At 39.3% G+C, this 27,238-nt stretch overlaps 1 protein-coding gene across 1 annotated transcript; it reads left to right on the top strand.

The window, feature by feature from the left end:
• LOC104520275 (zinc finger CCCH domain-containing protein 6-like) lies at positions 1-25,348 on the top strand. The gene is made up of 11 exons (XM_010162356.2): positions 1-449; positions 12,203-12,383; positions 13,750-13,875; positions 14,866-15,121; positions 17,648-17,769; positions 20,194-20,310; positions 21,848-21,959; positions 22,546-22,655; positions 23,461-23,714; positions 24,327-24,834; positions 25,109-25,348. The coding sequence occupies exons 1-10, from the start codon at positions 358-360 to the stop codon at positions 24,664-24,666; spliced, it is 1,710 nt and encodes a 569-aa protein (XP_010160658.2). The 5' UTR covers positions 1-357; the 3' UTR covers positions 24,667-24,834; positions 25,109-25,348.
• Positions 25,349-27,238: the final 1,890 nt, after the last annotated feature.

Here is a 27,238-nt window from a genome sequence, read left to right as displayed (position 1 = left end):
CAGCACCTCCCTTCCCCCGTGTGTGTGTCCTCTCGTTCTCCTGTGCCCCGGGCCTGCTCCTCCGAGCCGCCGCCGCTGCTGCCTCCTCCTTCTCCTGCCCGCGCGGGGCGGCCGGGCTCAGCCTGTGCAGCCTCGCCCTGCACTGAGTGCCCGTTAGTGTCTCACTAAGTAACCGTGAGTGAAACCTTCATCATCTCTCCTCACTGAGGGACCCGACCCTCCTCCTCACCGAGCCGCCCCCAGAGCGGCTGTGCGCGCCGCCGCCGCCGCCACCTCCTCCTCCTCCCTCCGCACCACGGGCAGCGGCAGTGTCCTGCCTTCCTCCACCTCCCTCCTCACCACACCACAGCCAGCACAATGGCCTTTGAAAGCCTGTTCTCCAAACCCCCAAACCCAGTTCTTGACCCAAACATGCCCGACTCTGACAGGCAACATGCAGGGGACGAAAGGTCGAGTAACATTCTTCTCTCTCTCCGCTTCTCATAATGGTGATACTAGTGGGGTGATGATGATGCTGATAATGATGATGATGATGATGATGATGCTGTGTGTTAATGTGCCTAGGGGGTTAACGATGTTTTTGTGGGGGCAGGTCACGTTCAGGCTGGAAGACCGGGGTGAGGACTGGGGTGGTGGTGGGGGAATGCAAAGGAGGGGAGGTGGGGATGTCACTGAATTAGAAGTGCATTATTAGCAGGGTTTTTATTTTTTGGAATGCATGCGTTTTACATCTTCCTTTATTTATTCTGGCTGGGAAGGGGGACTGTTTTCCATTTCTTTCCATAAATTGCACTTTCCAGCGGGTGTCTGTTGAATGTCACCATTGTTCTTTTTCTCACATGCCCTGGCGCTGCTAGTCAGGTAGGAAAGGGTGCTTCGAGTTAGGGTGGGTTTTTTTTTGTTTTTTTTTTTTTTTTGTTCTTACAAGAATCTCTCACTAGATCCATATTTAATGTCATTTTCTTGCCAGATTACACCTTACACGTTTAACTGGATCTTTTTTTTATGCAGATTAAGGTCTGACTGACGTTATCTTTGCCACCTCTCAATCCCCATGCGCAGAAAACCAGAGTCCTGTTCCTGGTGAAAGGACCTCTGTTCCTCCCTCCCTTTCTCTCCTGCAGCTGCTGGAAATTCAAATCCTTTTTCCAGGCAGCCCTGGCCTTCCTAACTAGTTCCAAAAATACTGTGCCAGGGTGACAGTAACCAGTCCTTCAGTCTACATCTACTCACAGCATTTGTGACACAACTGCAGGAGTTAAAAATGCTGGTTTTCGACAGCTGGGCTTCAGTCTGTCCTCCCCACACAGCTCCACAACTGTGCTTGGTACTTGCATCAGAGGACTGAAAAAAAAGGAAAAAGGGCTTTTGAGCAAGTGTAACCGTTTCCTCACTGGAGGAAGAGTCACTAATTCTGTGTTACAAATTGGGAAGTGGAGGGCCACTGAAGCTGACTGACTGGTCCAAAAGTGGTACTGTGATTTAGTGACAGGTTCAGGGCAGACCCCAGAGCTACTGATCCTTGTTTTCACCTTCCTGCTTTTAATTGTGAAATAGTGCAAATTGTGTCATGCTGTATGTTCCCAAAAGAGTGCTGTGTAAAAAGCAAACTAGTAATCCACTGGGACTGCTGAAGGTAGGGCATAACTACTTACTAAAACTGCACAGCAGTAGCAGGCAAAGTGTTTGAGAGTTCCTAGGGTTAGTAAGTCTGTGACTTTTTACTGTTTCAGGGATTGAAAATACTTTGTGTTTTATAGTCCTCCTTGAGGACAAGCCCAAGTTACTCACTGTTCTGCTGGAAGCATGGTTTTTCTGACTTGGAGTTACTCATGCGATGCTGACAAGTAGAGTTCCTCTAACCAGCTGTTCTCACCAGTACGCCTGTTGTTACACTGGTAAATTATGAAATAGGATGAATAAGTACTACCTAATAGTCTAATATACTTTTAATACAGGTTAATTTATAAACATTGCTTTGTAACGTTTTAATTTCAGAAGAGCAGAAGACTAACAATAAACACATTTACCTGTTAAATAATAACTTTTTGTAAACGAGACTTATAAAACTTCTGCTCCCCTCTGGTCTGTGTATAGTAAAGTGTGTTCTTAATATGCCTGGCACATTGTTAAAAGAAAAAAAAAAAAGCCCCAAATAGAAGTCTTTGTATTGTGTTAGGTGTGCAGATGTAATCCTGTCAAAATGTAATATTTTAACTTTCTGAAGTTTATACAGATTTCCCTACCACCTGGTGACTGGGAAGGCCTGTAGAGAAACAGGGTCTTTCCCATCCACAGAAAACATGATTGACTCACCAGGGGTGGGGCAGCACAGCTTTAGCTATGAACGGTTTTTAGCACTGAAATGGTTTTGTCCAGTCTCTGTTGAAAAGCCAGTTGTAAGTTCTGTGGAAAAGCCGTCAGTACCTGGTACACTCGTATGCTGTTACCTTGAATGGGAGTCTCACTGTCATACTAGCTTGATGTTTTAAAACTAACACATCCAGTTTCAATACATTTTATCTTGCAGTCAATTTTTTGCTGCGTTAGTAGCTCAGTAGGACTAGTTTACTGTATGTACAGCCCATAATAGGAAACTACTGAAATAATTAAACAATTAGATCAATTTGTGCAGCATAAATTAATAGCATTTCTGTTAACATTTAGTTAGTTTGGTTTTGAACTGGTCTGTAGAATTATAAAGGAGTTAGTTAGTGGTTTTGAGCAGTAGAAAATCGTAAAAAACCTTGTCTGTCCATACTTCAAATATTCCAAGTTGGAAGACTGTTTTAATCCAGAGTCTTTGTTTTCTTGGTTTATAGATGGGGCAGCTGATTGAGGAAGGTTTCTCATTCTTTAAATATTTTTAGTTAACTCATTGTGGAGATGTTCCCTTGATGAAGTATTTGAGACTTTCTATACACACAGACAACAGATGTCTTCTTAAAAAGTTTTTCCTGAAGGTTAGGTTTTATTAAGCATTGCTTGCTATGTAGGAAATCTTTGATAGGGTAAGAAAGAAGTCCAAGGCAGAGTGCAGGCAGACTGAGTTACAGCAAATAAATACACAAGTGTGTGTAAATGTGCAAATTATTGCTCTCTTCCAGAGGTCAGGAAGGTCTGATTACTTGCGATAGTTTGTGGTTGCTGTTATCGTCATCCGAAGGACTGGGTGCTTTATGTTTCTCTTAAACTCTGTTTTGTAGGCATTCTCTCACCTGTACCTCGTGCTGTAGATGAGTGTACATCCCTAAGAGAAGAACTAAACACTTTGCACAAATATAAAAGAATTCAGTCCTCCTGCAGACTTCTGTAGGCTTTGATTTTCAGACTAATAGTGAGCTATTACAGGCATGAGAAGGACTTGTTTGCCGCAGCTGGTTCTGCATTTGAAATGGGTGCCGGATTTACAATTGCCAGGAACCTTATAAAATAACTTGGAGTTCATTTATTTTTAAAATCTAAGATGTTAGGTTGGTACTGATACTTTCTGTTGGCTATCTCTGCTTTACTGTCATTTAATCTCCAGACATGGAGATTTCTTATACCATTATCTGCTGTAAAAATAGCAGTGACCTAAGGATAGGTCTGAACATTGAGATGCTAACTCATGGATAACTGAGGTACAAGCAATGCTTCTGTAACCAACATGGTCTTAGGAATTGCATTGCAAGTGTGAGGCCCCTTTTTACATGCTCCTGGTACAATAAAGGACGTTCTACATTAGAGGCAGCTTTCCAACAGACACCCAAGTGGCCTGTGCAGAGTTTCTTTGGAAAATTGTCCTGATTTTTGCAGACAATGTTTGTAAATGCCACTTCAAAGCTGGGCTTGTCTGTTGCATTTCAGGTTCCTTTCCACAAGAACAATGCTAATCCTCATTGTACACTTTATGTATTTGATATAATTTTTACACTTTAAAAGGAAGTTGGTACAGTCACTTTCTTATTCAAGATTACCTGATGGGAATTTTACGAAGCATAGCTGAAGCATTGGATTATGTGAGTCTGCTCACTTCTCTTCCAGAGCCTCTCCTTTGCCAGCTATGTGTGTGTGGTGTACATCCAGATGGGCCAGGTGAACAGCCTGGCCACCTGAACAGCTACCCTTTTTAAAAATTTTATTTTGTTTTCCCAGTTTCCTCTTCCAGCTGTCTCAGGAATTGCCTGCTCCCTTTCAGTGCACCAGTTTTGCACTCCTGTCCTCGGCGAGCATGATTTACAGCTCTAACAGGTCTGTCTGGTTTGCCCTAATGGAGACCTGTTCTGCTAAATAACAGCCAGTGGCAAGTAAAGGGAAAAATACAAGTGGAGGATTGTAACCGAGACGAGTAACAGCAAATTGAAATCTGCATTATGTACCCAAGTTGGACATTTTCTCCGTTACTGCTTAGTCAGCATCACACTGCAGATGGCTTTGCCCGCGTCTTGTCTAGGTCCGCGCAGCTCCTCGGCTACGTGAAGCACCATAACGTTACAGATCAGGGAAGCATTTGTGGAGCAGAAGGGCTAAAGATCTCTAATCCGCAGCTGCTATTGTCCAGCCAGACTGCTCTCCCAGTCTCCCTTGCCACAAGGCATCCATCCATCTTTAGTTAAACATGATGGCTTAAATGCATCTCTTTTATTCTACCTGGTGCTTTAATACCCTCTGTCCACATGTGCGTAGTTTGGTTTGAAAATGTTTACTTACAGCTGGGTTTAGAGATTTGTTGTTGTTGTTAGTAATAGTTAACCACCAAAGAATGTGTTCATGTTAAGTTGAAGTTGTTTGTGATCACTGAATGCAGCCTTGTTGTGATTTATTGTTTTCGAGCATGATTTCAAAACTTGCTTTGGCATTAGGAGACTAGGAAGCGAAGAGATAATCACTCCCAAATATGCCCTGTGGGCAAACAAGGCTTTCTCACATCCAGCAAACATTGCAGGAGTGGGAAAAACGCAGTTGGCTGACATAGCTGTTACTCCTCATCCTCCTGGGGAGGAGGCGGAGGTGGTCTCTGTGAATTTCTGTAATTTCTTCTACAGTAATAAACCCCAGAGACTGGAGATGGTTAGGCAGCCGGGTGAGGAGGTGGGCTTTCCAAAAGTTGCTCATTGGCCTCCAGCGCTGCCACAGGAAGCTATTTTTTGGCATACCTCACTGCTGTCTTTCTCACTTCCTTCCCCCATTTTATGGGAAGACAGTATCTGTTAAAGCCAGCCCTGGGGATAAAAGCAAAACAGAGGTTAGAAAACCCAAGTAACCTTGTCTGTAACTTTTCACGATGCAGTTTTGCTGCCTGGCTGTAGATTAAAATACCTGCACATTTGCAGAGTGGTCAAAACTAATGGGGAGCTGAAAAGTACCTTTAAGTGATCTGCATAACATTGTCAAAGAAGGCAGTGCCGATTCTCAGTGGACAGCAGCTTGTTGTGTTAACTGCAAAAACACTTTATAGTTTTGTACTTCTTTTCCTTATTCATTAATACATTCTACAGTGTAGCAGCATGCCAGGACAAATAAATTTTGTGAATTTTAGCCCTCTTAAGATCTTATTTTAGACATGTAATTTTCATGTCATCGAACTGTGTCTGAGTTACTGTGCTCTCCATAATTTTATCTCCATATAAAACCAAAACCTCACCTGTGAGAGTATTGCAGGTTCATACTGTGACAGTGAACAGGACAAAAAGTAGCGTGTAGTGATGAGATGTGATAGCTGTGTACGCCTGTGCAGTCACGAGTCCTGCATAGCACCATGTTTGTCTAGATGCATTGGGTGTGGAAAATATGTGCAGGAGGGTTATTTGAAGCAGCAGGAGTGCATGAGGAGCTATATTAGAGGGTTTGAGGGAGAAATCTAGTTTGCGATACTAAGAATAACATGCCCAAAGGAAATTAAGGAGGAAAAATATCCAGGAGGGCTGTAAAGCTTTTTCACTGTATGTGTGTATATCTATGCCTTGACCAGTGCCAGAAACATTCAGGTAGTTTCTCATCAGTTTAAGGTCTCTCCCCTGCATTATAAGTCCTTATCACAGATACTCAGTGATCAGCAGAACAGGTATGTGTTGCTGTTATCAGCCCCTGTAAATAAAGGGCTGATAATGCACTGTTCTTATATGAGAATATGAGGTTTTGGACATTCTGGACGTTTTCTGATAACCTATCTCTTCTAGAAATAATAGCAGAAAAAAGAGGTAACGGTTTAACAAAGCATTCACTTTAGGAAGAAATAGATTTTACTTTCTTTTTGGACAATAATATTCAGTCATTGATCACTGATTTTTTGATTCAGTCAGAAATTAGTAGCTTCTGAAAAAAATGTTAATGTCTTAGAGATCTGCTCATGTATAGAGTTTACAATAGAGTTTCTTGCTACTGTGTCCTTTCTCTATGTGTACGAGAATTAAAAGGAAGATGTTTGCAGCCTTTCATTTTTATCTACTATATACTTTTTTCTAGTCTTGGCAATGCTTTTGTCAAGTCTTGGCTATTCATATTCTCTTTAAGGCTTATTCTAAAAAAAAAAGTCCAAAACATTATATTGTAAACCAAAGGGAAATTATTTTAAAATGAGATCTTTCCTGAGCTGTGCATCAAACCTACCAAAAGTGAACTTAACAGAAAAGAACGTTTGATGATAGAGATTCACATTGTATTGTGTGATTTTGTTCCTGTAAGTCCTTAAAACACACAGGAGTATGATTCTCGTGTAGTGCCTGCGAGTATGTTGAGGACTTCTGTTAGGAAGATTGGAAAAACAGTCTCACAGGGGAAAAGTCTTTTAGTTCTCTTAAAATATTTCAGAGCAACAGTCATGAGTGTACTGAGAAAATGCATCTCTCTCTGTATCTTGGACTTAAGGAGCTTGAGTTGTAAATCTTCTTTGAACATAAAGAATGCTATTTTTAAAAATGACGTGGTTTGAGGGCAAGAAAGGTAAGTTAAGGCTGAGTGTGAATGTTAGAAATTAAACTGTAAACACTGGAGTAATGGTGAGTTACTTTAAGTGTGGATTTCTATTTTCCCCTAACCAAATATTTGCATAACTGCTCTTTCAGTGATTTCACCAGACTGATTCTCTCTTAAAAATAATTTGGCTTCTTTGCCTTTCTAATCCATTTTGGAGATACTCTAGAAATACACTTGGAACAGTAGAAGCGCTTTATGGTTTTGTTTTCACATATCAAACTCTGAGTGTCTGGAGATTGTGGAAAAGGGAGTGATCCATCAGCAATTTCAGTTCTTTCTCTTGCATTTAGAGAACCAGGGTTTTTTTTCGTGTATACCCAGTCGTTGTACAGGGGCTGATAGGAAAGATCGTGGTCAGTGTGCTGCCTTTTGTTCAGTTAGGATATGTTTAGCTCATGGAGTCTAGGTGATGTTACTTAATTTTGTGTCTCCTGTGTTCTGGATCGCAAGAGTGCATTTGCTGTCCCTTGGGTGATGAGGAAATAGTAGTACCATATGGCAACTTGTTTTAATCCTTCAAGTCATCTGAGGCTCTTTGGGAAGGAGTTCCAGTAGGTCAGGCAGTGGTAGCCAAACACCTCTAAGCAACTTAAACTGGATATTTAATGAAGACACTTTTGTTTTTCTTCCAAAAGGATTTTAAATGCACTAGGATGAGAAGGGCTGGGTAATGCTCTCTGGTGAGAGGCAAGTTAACCTCTTCTGCCATTGTCTGTGCCAGAATTTTATACTGCAGGTCTGCACTGTAATAGGTCAGGGATTAACTTCTGTTAATCTGAAGATGCATCATACCTAGTTCAGCTTTTGCAAATAGAAGTATAGAATCCAAGAAAATAACACATGGCAGAAATAAAAATTTGCCAGTGTTTGTTCCTTCAGCACAGAGGCTCTTTTTGACTCCTGAGGTATGCGATGTGTAGGCATCATAAACTGTTCTCCCAGAGCTTGTTGGCATTATTTCAGTGAAGGTTGTTTTTGCCGTGTATTGTTTTGTGGGGTAGGGTAGTTGAAAGAGAAGTGAATCCTGAAAAAGACAACAAAATTATACTCGCTTTCTTTTCTAGATCAGGAACACTTTGTTTTGTGTGTTGGGCATTTCTAGCAGTAATAGAAGCATACTAAGATACTGTGTGAGCCCAGAATATTCAGTAAGCAAGAAGCTGTACTTTGCAAAACAGAAATTCCTATTGTCTCTTGTTAGATCAGTGTGGTGATTTGTTTGCTGTAGATACTTGCCAAAGGGAAAGCAACCTTAAGACTCGGACCCATTTCCTAGAAAATCAGCTGCTAGCTGTGTTTTTTCCAGATCACATCTGTTTGTTGACTTTTATTACTCATAGTGGAAAAGGAGGTAGTGTTGGTTCACATCACTGAAAGCCCTTTCCAAAGCTGCTTGCTATAGCCAAGGCTGTGGAATAAATTTAGGAAGTGGACTTCTGAAAGGAATAGGTTCTGCACTCACCTTCTAGCATACAGCTCCAGTTTGGATTTTAAATAGGGAAAAAAATGCCTATAAAAAAAGGAAGGTAATTTCTCCCCTATCACTTCTTTTAAATTTTCTTTGAAGAATAATTAAATTACACCTTTTTATCATAATATTTTCTTTTTTTTTTTTTTTTTTTTTTTTACATTCCCAAAGTTCAATGCTTAAAAAATTCTAGCATGTCATGGAAAGAATTTAGGCATTTGGGGATTAGAGGACTTTCATAATCTTACCTTTGCAATGCAATCCAGAGGATAGTATTACCGAGATTCTGCCTGATTCTTTCCTAGAAAGTTATTTGAGTCCTGGATGTGTCCCAGAAGTGTAAATACATGAAAGCAGTTCCCAGAGGAACTGGTAACTGGTAAATACCTTATTTCCCAAAGAGCATTTTTAGCAGGCATTTTACTTAAGAGGGTATGTTAATTGAGTAGACATCCTTGAGAGAGTTTACCTCACTTTGTCACAATATGAAAGATTGTTTTTTCTGATAGCTGCAGGTGTTTCATAAATATTTGCATTTCACTTTCATTAGGCACACTTTATTAATCAAGCATCTCCTGGAAAGATGTAACAAATGCTTGCTTGGGATATTGTGTGATGTACTTCAAAATGTGTCAGCGAATGCTGGAGATTATGGACACTGTGGTGATTTATTTTATGCTTGGGGTACATATTCTGAAGATCCTTTATCTTTTCTAGATCAAGAACACTTTCAGTTTTGTGTGTTGGGCATTTCTAGCAGTAATAGAAGCATACTAAGATACTGTGTAAGCCCAGAATATTCAATGTTGCCCTTTGTGGGGCAGTATAAGGATTGTGCATGAGCACATCTCCCTGAGCACCTTGTAAAAATCATGTGCTGAAGCTGCCTCTGTACTTCATGTTTGGTGCCCACTTCGTAGTGGGCATACCTTTATTATTAATTTCCTTTCCTTGTTCACTTTGGCTTCATATCTTCCTCTTGTTTCATGTTTACATTAAAAAATGTCCTCTTCAAAATGTGTCCAAGTAAATGTTTAAGACCAGTGGTGATTGCATTTGCAGTGTAACTAAAGTGGTGGTAGTTGAGCCGTTTCTCTTACCTACTTTCTAAGTTCCCTTTGTTTTCCGAGCACCCCGAGTTGTATCTCGTGTGTTGGAGGGAACAGCCATGCCTTCAGTTGCCTTGTTTTCAACTGCCTGTGGCAGGAAGTCCTAAAAGTTCACTCACGACCTGCCATGAACTTTCTTTTACTGTCCATCAGTGTGAATGATGGTCTTTAAATTACACCTTCCATAGCAGAATTTTTTAATTCAGATTAAATCTGTGTTTTTATTTACACTTTTTAATATTTTGACATTTGAAAACTTCTTATACTCAGTCCTTTTACTTCATGCTACTTAACAAAACAAAGCTAACTTCAGTACTTGTCTAAAAGATTATTTTCTCTCATACTCCAGGCTGGTTTTTTTCAATCCCTAGATAGGCTACCTGCCCTTGTGCAGAAATGTGCAGAATGTCCTAGAAATGTTTTTAGAGTCTCTTTCCTGATCATGTCCTATAGCGAAGCATCTCCATGCGGCTGGGATGTGTATAACTTGTCTTTACATGGTTGCAGTGGCTGCCACGAGATGATCGGAAAGTGTTGCAGTTGCTGTAGGGTCTCACGAGTAGCTGAGAATTGAAGGTGAAGAAGGTAGTACCTTGAAATTGATGGATTTCCTTAGTTTTTTGCCAAAGCCTTTATGCAAGTTGATAATATGGAGGTGAGGGGGTTTTTTTTCCCTTCCATTTTTCAGCTAGTTAGTGATCTATAATCATATTTTGATGTTTTTTTGGTTTGTAATTTTTTCCCCCTCTTTTTTGTATTGTTGTTAAGAGCATTAAGTTCTAAAAAGTTGCAGGACATACGAGGTGACAATACAGCAGTCATGTCTTCTCTCCTTTTCTTCTCCCTAGCATATCCATTTATTCCTCTTACAAAAAGTCAGAACTTTGGATTGCTTCTAACTTCTTAACCACTGTTTTTTTTATGTGGAGACTCAGGTCTTCTACTTCCTGGTCAGTTCTTCCCCCTTCCTACTGTTTGCAGCCCCTTGAAGTAGACAAGAGTTTATCACCAGCTTAGCTTATATGTTGTGATACCAGACTGAGGTGGACAAATTGTAAGGCAATTTAATATAACCTAATTACTGCTTCTGCCTTAATACCTTCTGCTGCCCCCAGCACTAGTTTGATCTTGTTTTAATTTTTTTATTTTATATGGTTTTCTAGTAGCTGCAGGCTTCTCCCCTTGCTACCCCCACCCTCTGCTGAATCTGGTACATTGGTAGAGTGAGGGTTTCAAACACTATAAGACCAATGGCATTTTCAGGCAATCTCCATGTGAAAGTTCAGGACTGAGTTTCTGTAAGGTTCTGTGATGCCTGCAAAAGCTGAATTCCTGAAGTGGTGGCAGTAATGTGGAAATAATTACATAGAAACAATTATAAATGTTTAAAAGCAGTGAATTCTTCCACAACCAAAACTCAGCAAATACCAAATAGTAGTAGAGGAGTTGAGATTGCTTTGGCAGTATGTCTGAAATAGGGATGAGAAATAGGTTAGCTGGTGTTTTGTGAAAATGTTTCTTTCATGGCAGAATATTTTCAGGGTTGTTATTGTTTGAATCAGTAGAGGAAACTTTAAATAAAGTCTTGTGTAATCACAGAAACTTTTTTTGTCCCTGCTGTTGGAGATAAGCACAAATCTTTCAGGTATTTAGTCTACAAGCACTTAAAGTGTACCGTTTGTGTTAGTGTTTGTTTTTTAATCGTTCTTTGGTATTACTCCAGTTTGAAGACTTTTGAGATAGTCACATTCATGTGCATAAGTTACGTTCACGTGCCTGTTGTTCCATTTGCAGTATTTATTGATGGATGAAAAACAACCCCTACAAATGTCACTATTACAAATTTTATAAAGGAAAAAAGCTACCCTGGGTATCTTAGAAAAGTAGCGTAATCAGATGTCTGGTTTCTGTCAGTTTTTAGGTTCTAGCAAATGAAATTCAAATGTTAACTACTCCTTTCTTGTCAACTAATACTACTAAATTTTTTTGAAGAATCCACTTAACTGTTAAATTAATTCTCCTTTTTCAAATTGCTCATGACTTTGGCCATTACACCGCAGATAACGACAGACCCATCTTTAGTTCCAGGAGCTGGTGTGTTGAAGGAAGTGTGTTTGTATTACGTTGCAGTTTTTCCTGCAGTGCCCAGCTGCTTCTTTTCACTATTGCTACTCTTTAGCTATAAGGTTTTCAGGGACTTTTAATGGACTTTAATTTTGATCACATCTGTTCTGCAAATACAGCACCATAAAGGCACATAATAGCGTTGTAGTAGAAGTATTTCTAGAAATGGTTAAACAACCTCTTCAGTTTGAAATGTGTTTAAGGGCAACAGAGTGCTACATATTGAAACAGGCTTTTTTATATAGGTTGGAGAAAAACATGTAAGAAGACCTGGGAAAAAATACATAGTTTTAAAACTTCTTAACTTTGCGGTACGATTCAAGGTTATTTAATGACTTGCATTCCATTTTCTTTAACTATAAAAGAAAATTCTAAAATCCTAGTAGTTCTTGGGATATTAGATGTTTGATAAAATATATGCACATGTATAAAAACATAGCTGGTGGAAAGCAATACCAGATGTGTTCATTTTTGCTATGCTCTTGGACAGGTGAAATGCATAATAACATGTAATTTTATTGTTTTGATATTTTTCCTCCTACAGAGAAGATGGAGAGCTAGAAGATGGTGAAATAGATGATGCAGCATATGAAGATGTGAAAGAACATAGTACAAAAGGTGATGATAAACAGAAAAACGAGAAAGGACATAGAAAATCACGGAAGAAACGCAAAAAAGAAAAAGAAAAGAAAAAGTCAAAAAGGAGAAGACGGGATAAGCATAAGGTTAGGAAATACAAACCAAAATATTGGAGGTGCTTATTTTAATTCCACGTTTCCAAGTTTAGACAAGAATCCAGGGAATTGGGGAAGAAAACTAAAATGGTTTTATTACTATTTAAGTAGTCTATGGTCTCTGAGGGCAAGTTTTGGGATTTCTATCTTACCAGTGCAGTTCAATATTAAAGAATTTGTTTAAATCGACTTTTTACACATGGAAGTGCATATTCACATATTTTGGTGAGAGTTTATGTGGGGTGAGAGACAATAAATCATTAAGTAATCCAGCCATAGCACATTTCAAATGATAGTTTGAAAGTTTACTTGTTATCTAAATGTGTTTTTATAAACTTGGTTTTCATCCGTTTATATTTAAAAGAAGTACAAAATCAGATTGCAGGACTAACTGTGTTATTGGTGATACAGTAAAGATACATCTTTACTGTATGCTTATTTATTTCAGTATTTATTTTAATAGCAGTTTACAAAATGCTGACAGTTACGAGCATTTTACTCTCTGCCATTGTCAGTCACTGTGGTAGTTCAGACATGGAAGGCTGAAATGTTAAACCGCTTGAATTGTTCAAATCTTAAGGAGCAGTGGAAGTTAAGCGCTGGCCACTGACAGCAGTAATGGTAGCTGAACCACAGAGATTTCAGAGCTCTTTAGGATAAGAGACAAAATGTAAATTTATCAATTTCACTTTTTGTGCTAATTATATTTATGGAAAGAAAAGATTACAGACTTGTTAAGTGAATTCTTCAGTGAAGTTCATTAAGATCATGTGCCTAATGTATATTTTAATCAACTCAAATGCAAGAGATTCACAAAATTTTATGCTAGAAAATTAAACCTGATGGTCCTTTTCTAAAAGTCACAGAAATACAGTATTCTTGTATGGTTCCTCCCTAAATTTTCTGCAAAACAATACATCTTAATAAAACACTTGCAATACAGAAATGCTGAGTTTTCTCCGTGCAGAAAATGACAGGATGCCTATAATATCTATGGTCATATGCAAGTTTCTAGCCTTCACCCAGATTTGTAAACCTTCCAGCAGCATCTTTGCCCTTTCACAAAGAAGTAGGGCTCAGAGAGACCTGTGGGAAGCTGATATAACCCAGAGAAACCACATAGCCCTCAATGTTCACAGTCGGAAGCCTCATCAGATCAGATACCTTTCTCTGATAAAGAGTGGGTCATCAAAGACTGTGCTTTCTTTAGCTTCCTCCAGAAGCAGGGGTTTGTGAGAATTAAGAAAATATTTTCATTTATTTGGCTTATGCTTCCTTTAAGTACATACACAGCAGACCAGTTACACAGAGGATTGTATAACAACATCTGAGAGAGCTATTTTCTTCTTTTTTTCAGCATAACTCCCCTTCCAGCGATGACAGTTCAGACTACAGCCATGACTCTGATCTTGAGCGTACAGAAAGACCACATAAAAAGAGTAGCAGCTCTTCATACAGAGATTATGATTCGTCGTTCAGTCAGGTAGCATTTTTTAAACTGGTTTCTCATGTCTTTATTTAGGTGTAATTTTAAAAGTGCAAATATAAATGTTGCAGTTTTTGAAGGCTGACTTGATCACAGTGCCCACTCTCCTGGATTTCAGGAAGCACATCTAGTTCTCATATCCTTGGGTAGATTTCCAAATGTAAAGCATTATCTGTGGCATGAATGTAGGTGGTGTAAACAAGCCTAATATTATTTTTTCCTCCAACAGGCAACAATTAATATCTCTTTATTATTGCCTGCGTTGGATTTAGACTGTCCTAAGAGGAAACAGCTCTGGAAAAGCCACCTTTAAATATCTGTAGAGTTGATTCTACTTTCTGATAGTTCAATTTGTCCTGGCTTTTCTCAGTCTGTGCAGTTTGGTAGCCCTCCTGAGACCACTGGGTGAAACAGAATGCGTTCTCTAAAGCTGCAATAGAGCAGCTAGAGGTTTGGTGAAACTCTGGTTCTTCAGAGGAGAGGAGACTTTCCTTTTAGCCTGAAACCTCTAAGCCAGTCAAATTTATTAACAAGCTGAAGATCCTGTCTGCATGGGAGAAGGGACTGTGCTGGATTAGGAGTGACCATAAGCAGTATTTCATTCTGACTGACAGAGACAGGACAAGTTGTTTCATCTTGTCTGAGATCATCAGGATTGGAGATCATTAATGGAAAAAATTTATTTTAATGATAGTTCATCTATGTAGTGCTTAGAACACTTAGAACTGCATGCAAGTTTTCTGGAGTATAGATGCTGATGCTGTTATTTTTTGTCCTTTTTCCTATTTTGATGCATTCAGAATCAAAATTACAAATTTTTACTAGATAATTGGATTTCACTGTTTATTATTAATGCTTGTTAGTGCAAATCTGATAGACAGCATGACAGTAAAGCAGGGTGAAAACAGCTGGTTTTGTAGAGCAGTTTGGAGAGGTGTTTTTCGAAATACTGAGTTGCTTCTGAACAGTGCAATCCCTTTCATACAGCATGGACACGTATCAGGAAATTACATGAGTTCACAGAAAATGCAACATAAAAAAAATATAAAAAGTAAGGAGTATGACGACTATAGTCATTACAGTGATGAAAACTTTGGTAATTATAACGAGGAAGAAAAGGATGAAGATTTTGCTGATCAGCTTAAACAATACAGGCAAGCTAAAGAGACCTCCAGTACTGATCTAGGACCTCCATTCCCAAAAGAACCAGTGAAAAAGCAGGGAATGAAAGGGATCCAGAAAGGTAAGATAATTTCAGTCATTAACTATAGTAATGGATGGTGGCAGCAGTTGTATCGTGCATTGTTTCAGGATGTTTGTCTTGAGAGCTGAATGAAGAAAGCTGCCAGTGGTGCCTTCCCAAGGAGCTTGCAGTCTCCCATCAGTAAGTGATAACACCGTTTGTCACGAAGGAATAATATCATGTGGCTGCACTGATGCATAGACTGGTGTCCTGGTTTTTCTAGGATAGAGTTAATTTTCTTCTTAGCAGCTAGAATAGCTGTGTTGTGGTTTCAGTGTGGGATTTGTTATGAGAACAATGTTGGTAACATCACAATGTTTTCAGTTGTTGCTGAAAGTCCAAGAACTTAGTGTTTTGCTAGCCTGCAGGTACAAAGGACTGGGTAGGGGTAAGGTAGGAATTAGCAAAACATAAAATTGGCATTTGGATATGCCAATGGGATATTCCGTAGTGTATCACGTCATGTTGGGTATATTAATGAGGGTTGACCAGAAAGCTGGGGATTCTTTTGGGGATTGCTTGGACTCACTCTTCTGGGATTGTGGTTTCAGGAATGTCTCTGCTCTGGGATCAGCAGCTGGGGACAAGCGGGGCATTGGTTGTCAGGCGGTGAGCAATTGCACTGTGCACCGCTTATTTGCACAGTCTATTATTACTATTCTTATTATTTTAAGTTTTATTTTATTTCTATTACTAAATTGTTTTTATTTCAACCCATGAGTCACCTTACCCTTACAGTTCTCTACCCTGTTCCCTGGCTGGGGCGGGGAGAGTGAGCAAGTGTCTTTGTTTGGCTGCTAGACAAGTGAAGCCACCACAATTGAAGAAAAAGGTCAAGTGTTTGGTAATGTGTACATAGTAAATAAAGAAATAAAACCCTATTAGAAAGTCAAGGTCTTCGTTGTATTACTGCTTAAGTAAGAAATCACAGGGCTGTAAAGTGACTTTCTGGTGTAGTTTATGAAAGTCTGAAATGGGACTTGATTAGGGGGTGGAATGTAAATTTGTCAACTCTAAAATCTAATTTAGAGCCCCCCACCCCCAAACTCTTAAGTACCTAGAAAATTTGATAGGTGCCTGAATACTTTTATTAGTATGCCTCATAAGTATGCTAATACCCTTTTCTTTTCACAAATTTTCTTCCATTCAAAGCTGGGCTGACACAAATGCTGGTGAAAAAGTATTCCTCTTAAGCAGCGTTTTCCTGAAAGAGTCGTGCTGCCCTTATTTCATGCCTTACTTATTATATAAGCTTAGTTATGCAAGCATTGTTGTTTGCACCTTTCTTTTGGTGTCTGATTGTTTCCTTACCGTTGTAGTGCAGTTCATGCAGCCAGCTTACATCTCTGGCCTCCCTATTACAAAAGGACTTCTGACTCCCCAGTTGTTTTGTATCACTACATACTGCCGTGGGGTGTGGAGGGTTAGGCAGTGGAGACAGTGTATGCCATTGACTGAGATAGCCTGATCTACCATCTAGGAATACTTACCTTGTTCTCATCCTTTTTTTTTTCTATGAGGTCAAGTTCTCATTTCAGAAACTGGATTCAGTTTGCAAAATTTTCTCCCTTTAGTTGTGGCTAAAAGTTTGTCGCCTGGGCAAAATTTGAGCAGGGCTTTGTATGACAGTATGAGTGCCTTACGAGTTCTCAGGAAGATACTGTGTGTTATACAAAGGTAGTAAGCTGTCTTCCAGTTACTACAGTGAAGATTTATTGCATTCTGGTTTGGTTCACAATAAAATAAATTGGCAGAAGATTGGCAAATTCTTTTTAGCTGAGACAAAAATGGCTGTTCATGTGCTGCTTGGTAGTAAGTAGTGCTCCAAAATCTCTATCTCCAAGTCATCTGAGATGAAGTCAAGGTGTTTTCACTGGAATCAGTCTTGCTGTCTGGAGGTTGCTGCCACCTGAAGCGGGTGTGATGTCTGCAGAACTTTCTAACTGATTTTCTTTGGCTTTAAATTAATGAGTAAGCAGATACTCTGTGTTTTTAGTTGAGACCATGACTACTGGTGTTCTGGTAGCTGGATAATTACCTCTTAAGCCTTCCAAACAGTTACCATTAAATGTTTTTATATTCAAAGCTGTTCTGTTGTATTTTTGAGGTTACAATCTCAGGTTTCGTGCATGTTGTGACAAGGAAACATGCACACATGCTTGGGTGTTAATTGTACTGGTTAGTTCTGTGTTCAGAAAGTGACCAAAAGGCACAAAATATATCAAGTATTTGGGCTGGTTAGAAGTAATGTGCCTGCACTTCTAGTTGTGAGATGTTACTTTGAACAAGATTAATTTTATGTTCAGTTTGTTGGTCTGCTATTGATTTGAAGAGCTTTTCAAAGAGCAGGCAGCTGCACAGAATTACAATTGGCTTGCCAACTCATGATTCAAGATAATATTTAGGTATTTAGACTGCAAAACCGTAGATATTTAGTTTGTTAGATTTGTCTGTATTCTGTGTCACTAGATAACCATTTTACTTTACTTTCCGAGGTCATTGAAAGAGGTCATTGCTGTTTTTCAGGTATTTCTCAAAGAGGTAATAATTACAGTGTTGGTCGAGGGCGTGGAATGCAAAAGAAATTGAAGCGTAAAGATCGTGGAAGGGGAAGAGGGGGCAATAAAGGATCCGATGGCTTTCATGAGGTATGTGGAATTAAGGTTGAATTCCTAATGTAGTTGTTTCAGATTGCTGGATGCTTTGCTTTAACAGAAGAGTATTGAAAAATACATATCTTTAAACTTGTTTATCTTATCTAGAAAATTACTATAATTTTCCAACACTTGATGTACAAAGTATAATTGATAACTTAAGGTAATCCATAATTTTCTTGTTTTTCTTATGAAATACAAAAAAACTACCAGAAAGTGGGTTATGAGCTTTGGTTTTGAATGGTGCAGGGACTTCAGTGTTAACTGTGTCAGAAATACGATGTTTTTGTTACTACCAGTTCACTTTTAGATTTTTCAGGAAAGAAAATGGATACCTTCACAGCTTTTTCCAGTTTCCATCTGAATAGTGAAGAATTCCCCTTCTCTTTCCATAGCTGTGACTGTGGAAATGGAAATACATGTGACCCTAGTTTTCATTTAATAATTCTTTGCACTGGAATTCGAAAAAACATAGTGTTCAGTATTGCCACATTATTTGTAAGTTTCCCACTCCAGTCTTCAAAATCAATACAAAATTGCTGATTAATGGATCAAATAGATCCATGGCTGAAAAACATTATTTAAGCCAAATCATATTTAAGTCTATATATTGCAACTAAAATGTCCGTGGTTCTCCCTCCTGCACTCAAGAATGCACATGACTGGTTTCTTGCTAATGAGATGGTGTATTATTCAGCCATGTTAATTTTTCCCCTTGTTCTCCAGCTGGCCTAACTCTCTGGGGCTTCTGGGTGATCCTGATCAGATTTTCCTTTCCCTGCCCTGCATGTGGTAAGGAGAAGGGCAGCCATTTCATCTGTTAGGACGGTACCTCCTTCTGTAGGACTCCTCCTTCCCGTTGCTGTAGAGCATGCCCTGTCTTCCAGCGCCATCTCCCAAGCTGTGGGGAAGGGTGGAGGAAAAGCAGCAGCTGCAGACAGGTCCCAGCAGGGCTGGGAGGCAGAAAACAAAAAGCTGGGCTCCTGGCTACGGTGAAATAATGCATTCTGGGACACAGGCACTGAGCTGTGCGATGCGGAGGGGTGACCACTGGGACTCCTGAGCTGCACGGCGGTGTCCCTGGGGTTGTCAGTGACACAGTGGGAATGTTTCAACCTTCCTTAGTTGTTTCAAGCACTTTGTGGCATGGGATGGTCACTGGTTTGCAGTCGTCCCAGAGAGGCTTGTGGCATTGTGTTCATGTGATGTTTGCGTTAATCTTGAAGGGGATCAGTTATTAGATTCAAAGCTGCTTTGTCTGAAGCAGATGAGATTCCTCTGTAGTTAATCCAGGAGTGAGCATTTCTAGCTTGGAAGATTTCTGCTTCTCAGTGTCAACAAAAGCCGCTAATCGTTCTCAGTGTTAATGTTTTGTGACATCGCTTAATTTGCTGAGCAAAATGAGACCAGACACTTGTGCTGATGCTTGTTTGTGCTCACGATTCACTGTGGAGAACCACATCCATTCCATTTCAAAAGTTCCTACTCAGCAGTCAGATCCCTGCTCGTCTTTGTGAAAATGGGAGATGGGAAAAGCCCATTTCCCTCTTATCATCAGATCAGTAGGCAACCACCTAGCACTGCAGAGAAGACATATTCTGGTGCCCTCTGTTGCAGTGTCACAGACAGCAGCTCATTAAAGACCTGTCTACTTCCATGATTTCACTGGCTCTGCCAGGCCCTCTCCACATCTGTCCCAGGCTCTCCAGTTAAATGAGGTTACCGCAGTTGCTTTGGTTTATCTCAAGTGCAGGTGCCACATGGGAATCAAATCATAAGAGGGAACAATTATTTGCCTCACAAGGTACATGATAATTCTTACATGTTTGGTCATGATTGAATTGTGCTTCCTCTCTGCTTTGTCTCATGGTATGAGCAAACAGATTATTTTTCTTCTAATAGGAGAAAAAAGGGAGGAAAAAGGAGATAGATAATCTGGAGATAATAATCGCGTGAGAAACACGTAAAGGGGAAGGATTGGCAAAGTGTAGCCTTGTGGCTGAGATGATGTTGTGGAAGCCTGGCTGATTACTCAGCTCCTGGCTTTCTGCAGGCGTGCCCTTAATGGGGGAGCGGTTGGCACTGACTTAGTGGGTGCCCAGGAGTCAGCCTGGCTTCCCAGCATTGTCAAATGAAGCGTGAGATACTCTGTCCGTTCAGTACAGTTATTTGTGTCTGTGGTACTGTAAGAAGTTTCTGATTTGGTTGCTTTTATAAAAAAAGACTCTGCATTAAAGCAGCTAAGAAAAAATATGTGTATTTACCTTTACTTTGAGCTGTGGGGAAAATAATTTTAAGAGCTTAAATCATAGTGTAGTCAGTCATGTTTTGGGCTAACTAGTGCACCAAGTATGCTGTAATATTTTTACAACTGTGCTTAATAAGTAAAAATCAGTAGGATGTTCATTTTTCTTACAGGATGGCAAGCCAGTGAAGAAATGGGTTAATATGAGTCAGGAGTTCATAAATCAGCATACAGTGGAACACAAAGGCAAACAAATTTGTAAATATTTCCTTGAAGGGAGATGTATTAAGGTAATTATGCATTGTGTTTGTTGATCTGCCTCTTTAGTATGAGGAAGGGAAAAAGATGCTCTGTTCTATTTCACTTCAACTGATGCAAAGGAAACTCGTGTGTTGAAACTCAATGTTTTGAGTTCTAATGTGTTGAGTCTTTATAGATAAATACCAACAGAATTCCTTGTGCAAAAGTATCCCCCTTATGTTACACATTTTGAATTATAACAAATTCTATTAAAAATTACTGTGTTTGCTTATTAATATATACAGTTAAAACATCTGTGATTAGTATAAACTTACACTGACAATGTATCGTGTGTAAATATACAAATCTTACAAGTATGGTATCTGTAAATAGGCAATGATTTCTGAATGTATTAGATTATTTCTCTTTTATGTACTACTGCTAATTTTGAAACATTGAAGGAATTGCTTAATTATGCTAAATTATTTCTCTCTCTAAAGTAAAAAATGGGGTTGTAGTAATAGTTCCCCTACCAAAGAATTGAAGTCATCTTTCTTCTGCCAGCAAGTGGAAGGCAGCAGAAGGAAGAGAATGCTATTCAGAGCAGTCAGCTGTCAAGCAAAAGCCTTAGCAAGACAGTCTCATATTACATAAAAATAATTGCTGTTGCTTCATTTTGAAGCTTATGCTGCTGTGGAGTTGAATCCTCTGGTGTGAGGCTAGTTCAGTCAGTTCTAAAACACACTTAAGAAAAACTGCATGCTTCTCCAGTAAGCGAGTGTGTCATTTCTATTTGATTCCTCTCTATTTAGAGATAGAACATTTTCTGATTCTTTTTCAAATAGTCAAAGTAAAGATGAAAATTAGTATGTTTTTTTTTTCCCCCCCAAACCAGAGGGGAATTGAAAACAATGCATTTGTTGCTGCCTTTAGATATTTTAATATACCATGCTCAGTGACATGAGTATTTGCTGCCACCTTCAGTTTTAAAACAAGTGGTTGAAAGAGCACTTAGTGTATTTTTCATTAAAATAAATTTTAAAAAAAGAAAAAAAAACTTATTCAGCAAAGTAATCATAATGTGTGACATGATACAGTTGATATAAACTTGATATTATTTAGGGTCTTATTTTTCTTACATGGAAGAGTCTTAATACTTAACTTGTTTGACTTTTTGAGTTCTCCCACACACCCTTACAGCAGAATCAGGTTTCCTGATCAAGTGTGTAATTGTTTATATGGAAAAGAATTTCAGTAAAGTGTTTGTTTAAAAGCCTTTTTAATGCAGATTGCTCGGTGGAGACAGAGAAGAGAACTGGTACTGTAAGGCCAGCCTTAGCTTGTTTTCTGTGGCGACTGCGTATGTTCTTAATTGAATCCTGATTCAGGAATTGTTTCTCTATGTCCAGGCCCCACTATTCACAGTTTTTAGGGACATGCTTATAATGCATGTTAGCTCTGTTAGTACAGATAAAAAGTTTAAATTCAGCTAAAGGGGACGTTTTCTTTAAATATGAGATGTAATTACTCGGCATTTCAGATCAATAATGTGATAATGTTTTTTCTTGATTTTGTTTTTTTTAATAGGGAGAGCAGTGTAAATTTGATCATGATGCAGAGATTGAAAAGAAAAAGGAAATCTGCAAGTTTTACATACAGGGTTACTGCACCAAAGGAGAGAACTGCATTTATTTGCACAATATCCTTTAAGAAAATAATACTTGAATTAAACTGAAAGTTTATATTTACTCTTAATTGATGTGATTTTTAAGGGTAGCTGTTTCTTTTCTTAAGAGACTAGACCAAAGACTATGTAGATTTACTACAAGTAGATTGTTTTTCTGCTCAAACTTAAGAGGAGAAAGTACATATAAAATTACTGGTTTATTTTTGGGTTCAAGGATTTTTAATGTTTTAAAAGATAAAACCCCTTGAAGTTCAATGCATTTGTCCATATACTTTTAAAATCCTGATCTGTTCTTGTTTGTTGTAAAGGACTTGTGTTTTATTCTGGAATTGAGAACTTCATCTTTTTAATTACAATTTTAGAATCAAGTCAAAAATAATGTCAAGACCACAGTAATGTATGTAATTATTAGTAGAATGTTAAATGGAACTAGGAGGTAAGTTGGTTATTAGCTTTGAAAAATTCTTAACATATTGCTTTGGAAAGTATAAGTACTGGTGAAGAATTGAAGGATAGTTGACAACTGAATTTCATAAACTTGATAAACAGGGCAAATTATAAATCAGGCTTTGTTAGGAATCCTTAATACATTGCTTACATGAATTCCCTTGCAAGTTCTACCATACAGGAGCAAAATGCTATCAAGGAGATAAGTGCAAATTTTCTCACGCTCCCCTGACTGCAGAAACAAAAGAGCTGTTGGATAAGGTGAGCAATTCGTAGTCTGTAAACACAATTTGTTGCTAGAAAGAAGAGGGGGAAGGTTGCTTGAAATTTCTGTGGGATTCTTGGGGAGAACATTAATGCTGTTAACCTTCCCTCTTGCTCTTCTGGGCAGTAAGTCTGTGAGCAGGTTCAATACCAGGAATTCCCCTTGCCATCAGTTTTTGTTTGCTTGTTTGTTTTTTAGCCATATCAGGCTCATTTGTTTTCACAGCTCAAGTTTCTGCTCATGAACTTTCTTTTGCATTGCTTTCTGTGGAAAACTTCACGTACTCTGTAACAAGAAGTGTAGCTTTTGTGTTGTCTATCTTTAGCTGCCTAGACGTTAGATATCATCTGACTGACTTCTGCACTCAGGGTGGAGAAAGGAATGAGGTGCCTCCTCTGAATGATTCATTAAATCTTGACCTTTGTGTTAAGTAGAATATTCATGTCTCTCTCCAGTTACTATACAACAGACCTTAACTGAAAAGTGGCCTGAATTTAACATGGGAAACATTATGAATCTTAGAATTAATTCCTTCAATTTCTGTCACTTAAAAATGATTGTTTGAAGGAAATGGACTTGGGTGAAATTGTCCTTTCCTGACTACAGAAATAGTTTTCTTCCTGGCTCTGAATCGGTGTCTTGTATAAAAAATCATAATACAGTTATAATTCCTGAGAGTCTGATGTCAATATATAGTAATATTTTAGCAGGTAATTTTATTTAAATGGAAAGTGCAAGACTAAATCAAATTGCATATACTGCAGAATTAATGAAGTGTTTGCTACATTGCTTTTGTTCTAGGTTTTGAATAATGAGGAGGAACCGCAAAATGAAGATGAGAAAGAACTGGAGGAACTCAGAAAGCGTGGCATAGTTCCTCTCCCTAAGCCACCACCAGGTGTTGGACTTCTGCCAACCCCGCCAGAGCAATATCCGTTTTCTGAGTCCGATATAGAAAATTATCAAGATCCTTCAGGGGATTATAAGAAAATCCCATCTCTCTTTGAAATAGTTGTGAAGCCTACTGTGGATTTAGCACACAAAATTGGAAAAAAGTAGGTTTTAGAATTTTGTGTAGAGCTCTCCTTAAAACATGGCTGCATAAATATTTAAACAGTTCTCTTAGTTTCTGTCGGAAGTATATCTGACTGAGTATATTACTAGGTTAATTATCTGTCAAATATGGCTGCCGTAATTAGTTACTTATTTAATGCTTTCCATAGAAGAGAACTTACTGAGCCTTGACCTTCTCGAAAGTCACTCCATTGGCTCTTGTTTTGGCGCTGTGCCTGCCTTGCCTATCTCCCACTGCAGGTTGAGCGAAGTTCATTCTCTTCTAAGCTCTTTTTATAGTTAGCTTTGTCTTGACCGAAACCAATCAATACTCCTGATGGAGACTGTTGGCCTTGGGATGTTGAAAACTCTGAGATGCAGCAAATGTCCAGTTCTGCATGTGCTAATATTGAAAAAATGTCCTACTTGCAGACAAGGTCTGTCATGTGTAATGTACACACACTCTTTGAAAATTATTTTGCTTCTTTCAGATTTTTATCCAATTTAAGATCAAGTACACATGAGCAGACATCTGTAAGAGTGAGGAGATAGGTAATAGGCTGTTGATCTTTGTAGGTGCAAAATTTGATTCGCAAATTTTCTTTTGCCTACAGGCCACCGACCTTCTATAACAGCGCGTCACCACCAAGACCACCGTTTCAAGGAAATGACCCACACTCTCAGCATATGTATAATCCAGGTTCAAGTCCAGGGCCGGGACCAGGCATGTCACAAGGACATAATGGGCCACCAATGCACCCAGGTTCTCCTGGACATCATCCATGTGCAGGGCCTCAACACAGAGTCCTCCTATGCAGGGTGTTCCACCAGGCTTTCTCGGCCCACAGAACCAGACTGGTATGCCTATGCAAGGACAGCAAGGTGGTCCACCTCTCACACCACCGGGTCTTGGTGGATCTTACAATGCCCCAGGAGTTCAAGGACATATGGTGAATATGCCAAGAGACAATCATTGTCCTCCAGGGCCACAATACCAGCAGATGCCTGGGGAACGGCAGCCGAATATGAATTACGAGCCTATTCAGAACCCAACTGATTTCTATGACAATTACTATTCTCATCAAGCCGTACATAACTTCCAGCCAGCTAATAACTCTGGTGGTAAGGACATTTAAAAACTCTTGTTCCTTAATATGTCGCTTTGCTGTTGTGTGTTATTAAAACAACATGGCTCCAAAGCTGAGCAGCTTCAAGAATTTTGGATAAAAAGCCAAACCTCCTGGAATGCCTTAAGTGTATAGGCTTTTTCAGCTGATGTTTTCCAATCGTGTAATGAAAGTCACATTAGTTTTGCTTGATTGTGTTTTATATTTTATTACCTCTGCTGTAAAAGCTAGTGTAGGTTAGCTGCTAACTGGGTTTTTTTGTACTGCAGATGGAACATGGCATGGAGAATTTACAGATCACCAGGCTCACCTCATGGCTCAAGAGTCACATCAAGGTGGAAGCGAGTCAGACTGCATGGGTGGCCATATGGGCCATAAACCAGCCATCAATGTACCAGATTTTCTTCCAGCAATGCAGAAGGCCCTTTATGTAAGACTTAGTCAAAAGCATCAAAGAGATGGAGACTCTGTCAGCAGCCAGGGTCAGAGGGCAATGAGCAAAGACGAAGGTAAAGATCATTTTGTTAGAGTTCTAAGTATACTTACTGACTGTGTGTTAGCCTGGAACAAATCTGTTGACTTGGATTTTCATCATGTTACTGCTCATAATTACTATGAATGTGCAAGTACCAACTCAATATTTTCAGCTGAATATACTTGCTTTCATTCCCAGCTTGTTACAGGATTTTATATAAGCTTAGTTGCTGCATTCCAGTTCCAAACAGAAAGATCTGTGGATAATTTTTTTATATAGTTTGCACTTTTAAAATCCTTGATTGAAATAGGTTATTTCTAACTGCCAGTACTGCAGATACAGCTTAGGTTCTGTTTATTCATTTGTCCCTCTTGATCTCTTCTGCATAATTCTGTTTCTCTAGAGGAGTATTTTTCCCTCTGTGATACCTGAAATTTGCAGTGTTTAGTCTGAGTGTCTCTTCTGTAACCAGGACAATGCAGAGCAGTAAGCCTGCTGATCAGATGCAGGCCCACCGAGTGTGTTTGTCCCTTGGCCTGCTGCCTGCTGCACCCTGTTCTGAGGTTGCTAGGTTATGTGACCAGAAATGCATCAGCTATCTCAGGGAGATCTTATAGCGGCCTTCCAGTACCTGAAGGGGCTACAAGAAAGCTGGGGAGGGACTTTTCTTATGAAAAGTTAATGACAAAACAAGGGGAAATGGGTTTAAGCTGAAAGAGGGTAGATTTAGATTAGATATTAGGAAGAACTTCTTCACTGTGAGGGTGGTCAGACACTGGAACAGGTTGCCCAGAGAAGCTGTGGATGCCCCCTCCCTGGAAGTGTTTAAGGCCAGGCTGGATGAGGCTTTGAGCAACCTGGTCTAGTGGAAGGTGTCCCTGCTGATGGCAGGGGGGTTGGAACTGGATGAGCTTTAAGGTCCCTTCCAACCCAAACCATTCTATGTTTCTATCTGACCAGAAGGCAGTTGCTGTATCAAATGATTTTGAGGATATTGCCAATCTAATTCGGATCAAATGATGAGAGAGATCTGGAAATGCAGCCCTTCAGGCTTCATACAAAACCAGAGTGACCTAGAGTAATCTGCTCCAAACTGAAGACTTCTCTCCAGTGCTTTAGAGTAACTGGTCATCCTGCCTAGGGGGATTTCTTTTGGAAAGCAGTATAATGGCAAAATGTTCCTATTAGCTGCTTCCAACAGTGTGTCGCTCCCTGTTGTTGAATATTTGTGTGGTAGAAGAAGTGTTGAGGAAACGTTTTACTGTGCATTAGGTAGTGGGGGTGGTGGTGGTTTTCGCCTACATTTCTCATTTTATTGATGCAGAACAGACCACTGGTCTCCTTCAGTGAGTAGGCAAGTTTAGGATGTGGACCTGCACAGCACACAACTGTGTTGATATGGCTTTCCAGTAAGTTGCCTACAACAGTTGAGAATTTATCCTTTAAAATTAAATATTCTTTTTTTTTCCCCTTCCTGAATCTTGACCTGTCCCCAAAACCTTGTGATTTGGATTGTAATAAGGCAGCTAATTCCACATTTGTAATTTATCTGTGCTGTAAAGTGACATTTTACTTTTTGTTCTGCCATCCCACAATGAAGGCAGTTTTCATCAAGACTCAGATTTTAAATGTTGCTTTTTACTAGTACTGGTAGAAAGTTTTTACTAATACTAGTAGACCACAATCCTTGGAGGTGTTCAAGAAATGTGTAGATGTAGCACTCAGGGACATGGTTTAGTAGTCATGGTGGTGATGAGTTAACGATTGGACTGGATGATCTTAGAGGTCTTTTCCAACCTTGCTAAGGGAAATCCCATGGGGCAGAGTGCTAGATGGTAAAGGGGCCCAAGATAGTTGGTTAACATTCAAGGACCACTTCTTCCAAGCTCAAGATCAGAGCATCCCAATGTGTAGGCATTCAACA

This window comes from Antrostomus carolinensis, unplaced genomic scaffold (genome assembly GCF_000700745.2).
Source record: "Antrostomus carolinensis isolate BGI_N321 unplaced genomic scaffold, ASM70074v2 scaffold32882, whole genome shotgun sequence".
NCBI lineage: Eukaryota > Metazoa > Chordata > Aves > Caprimulgiformes > Caprimulgidae > Antrostomus > Antrostomus carolinensis.
This window is presented reverse-complemented; position numbering and strand designations above follow the sequence as displayed.

Excerpts from the sequence above, each read along its gene's own strand:
- LOC104520275 (XM_010162356.2), top strand. The coding sequence starts at position 358 with ATGGCCTTTGAAAGCCTGTTCTCCAAACCCCCAAACCCAGTTCTTGAC. Across the intron at positions 450-12,202 it reads CAACATGCAGGGGACGAAAG|AGAAGATGGAGAGCTAGAAG; the intron begins GTCGAGTAACAT and ends TTCCTCCTACAG. Across the intron at positions 12,384-13,749 it reads GAAGACGGGATAAGCATAAG|CATAACTCCCCTTCCAGCGA; the intron begins GTTAGGAAATAC and ends TCTTTTTTTCAG.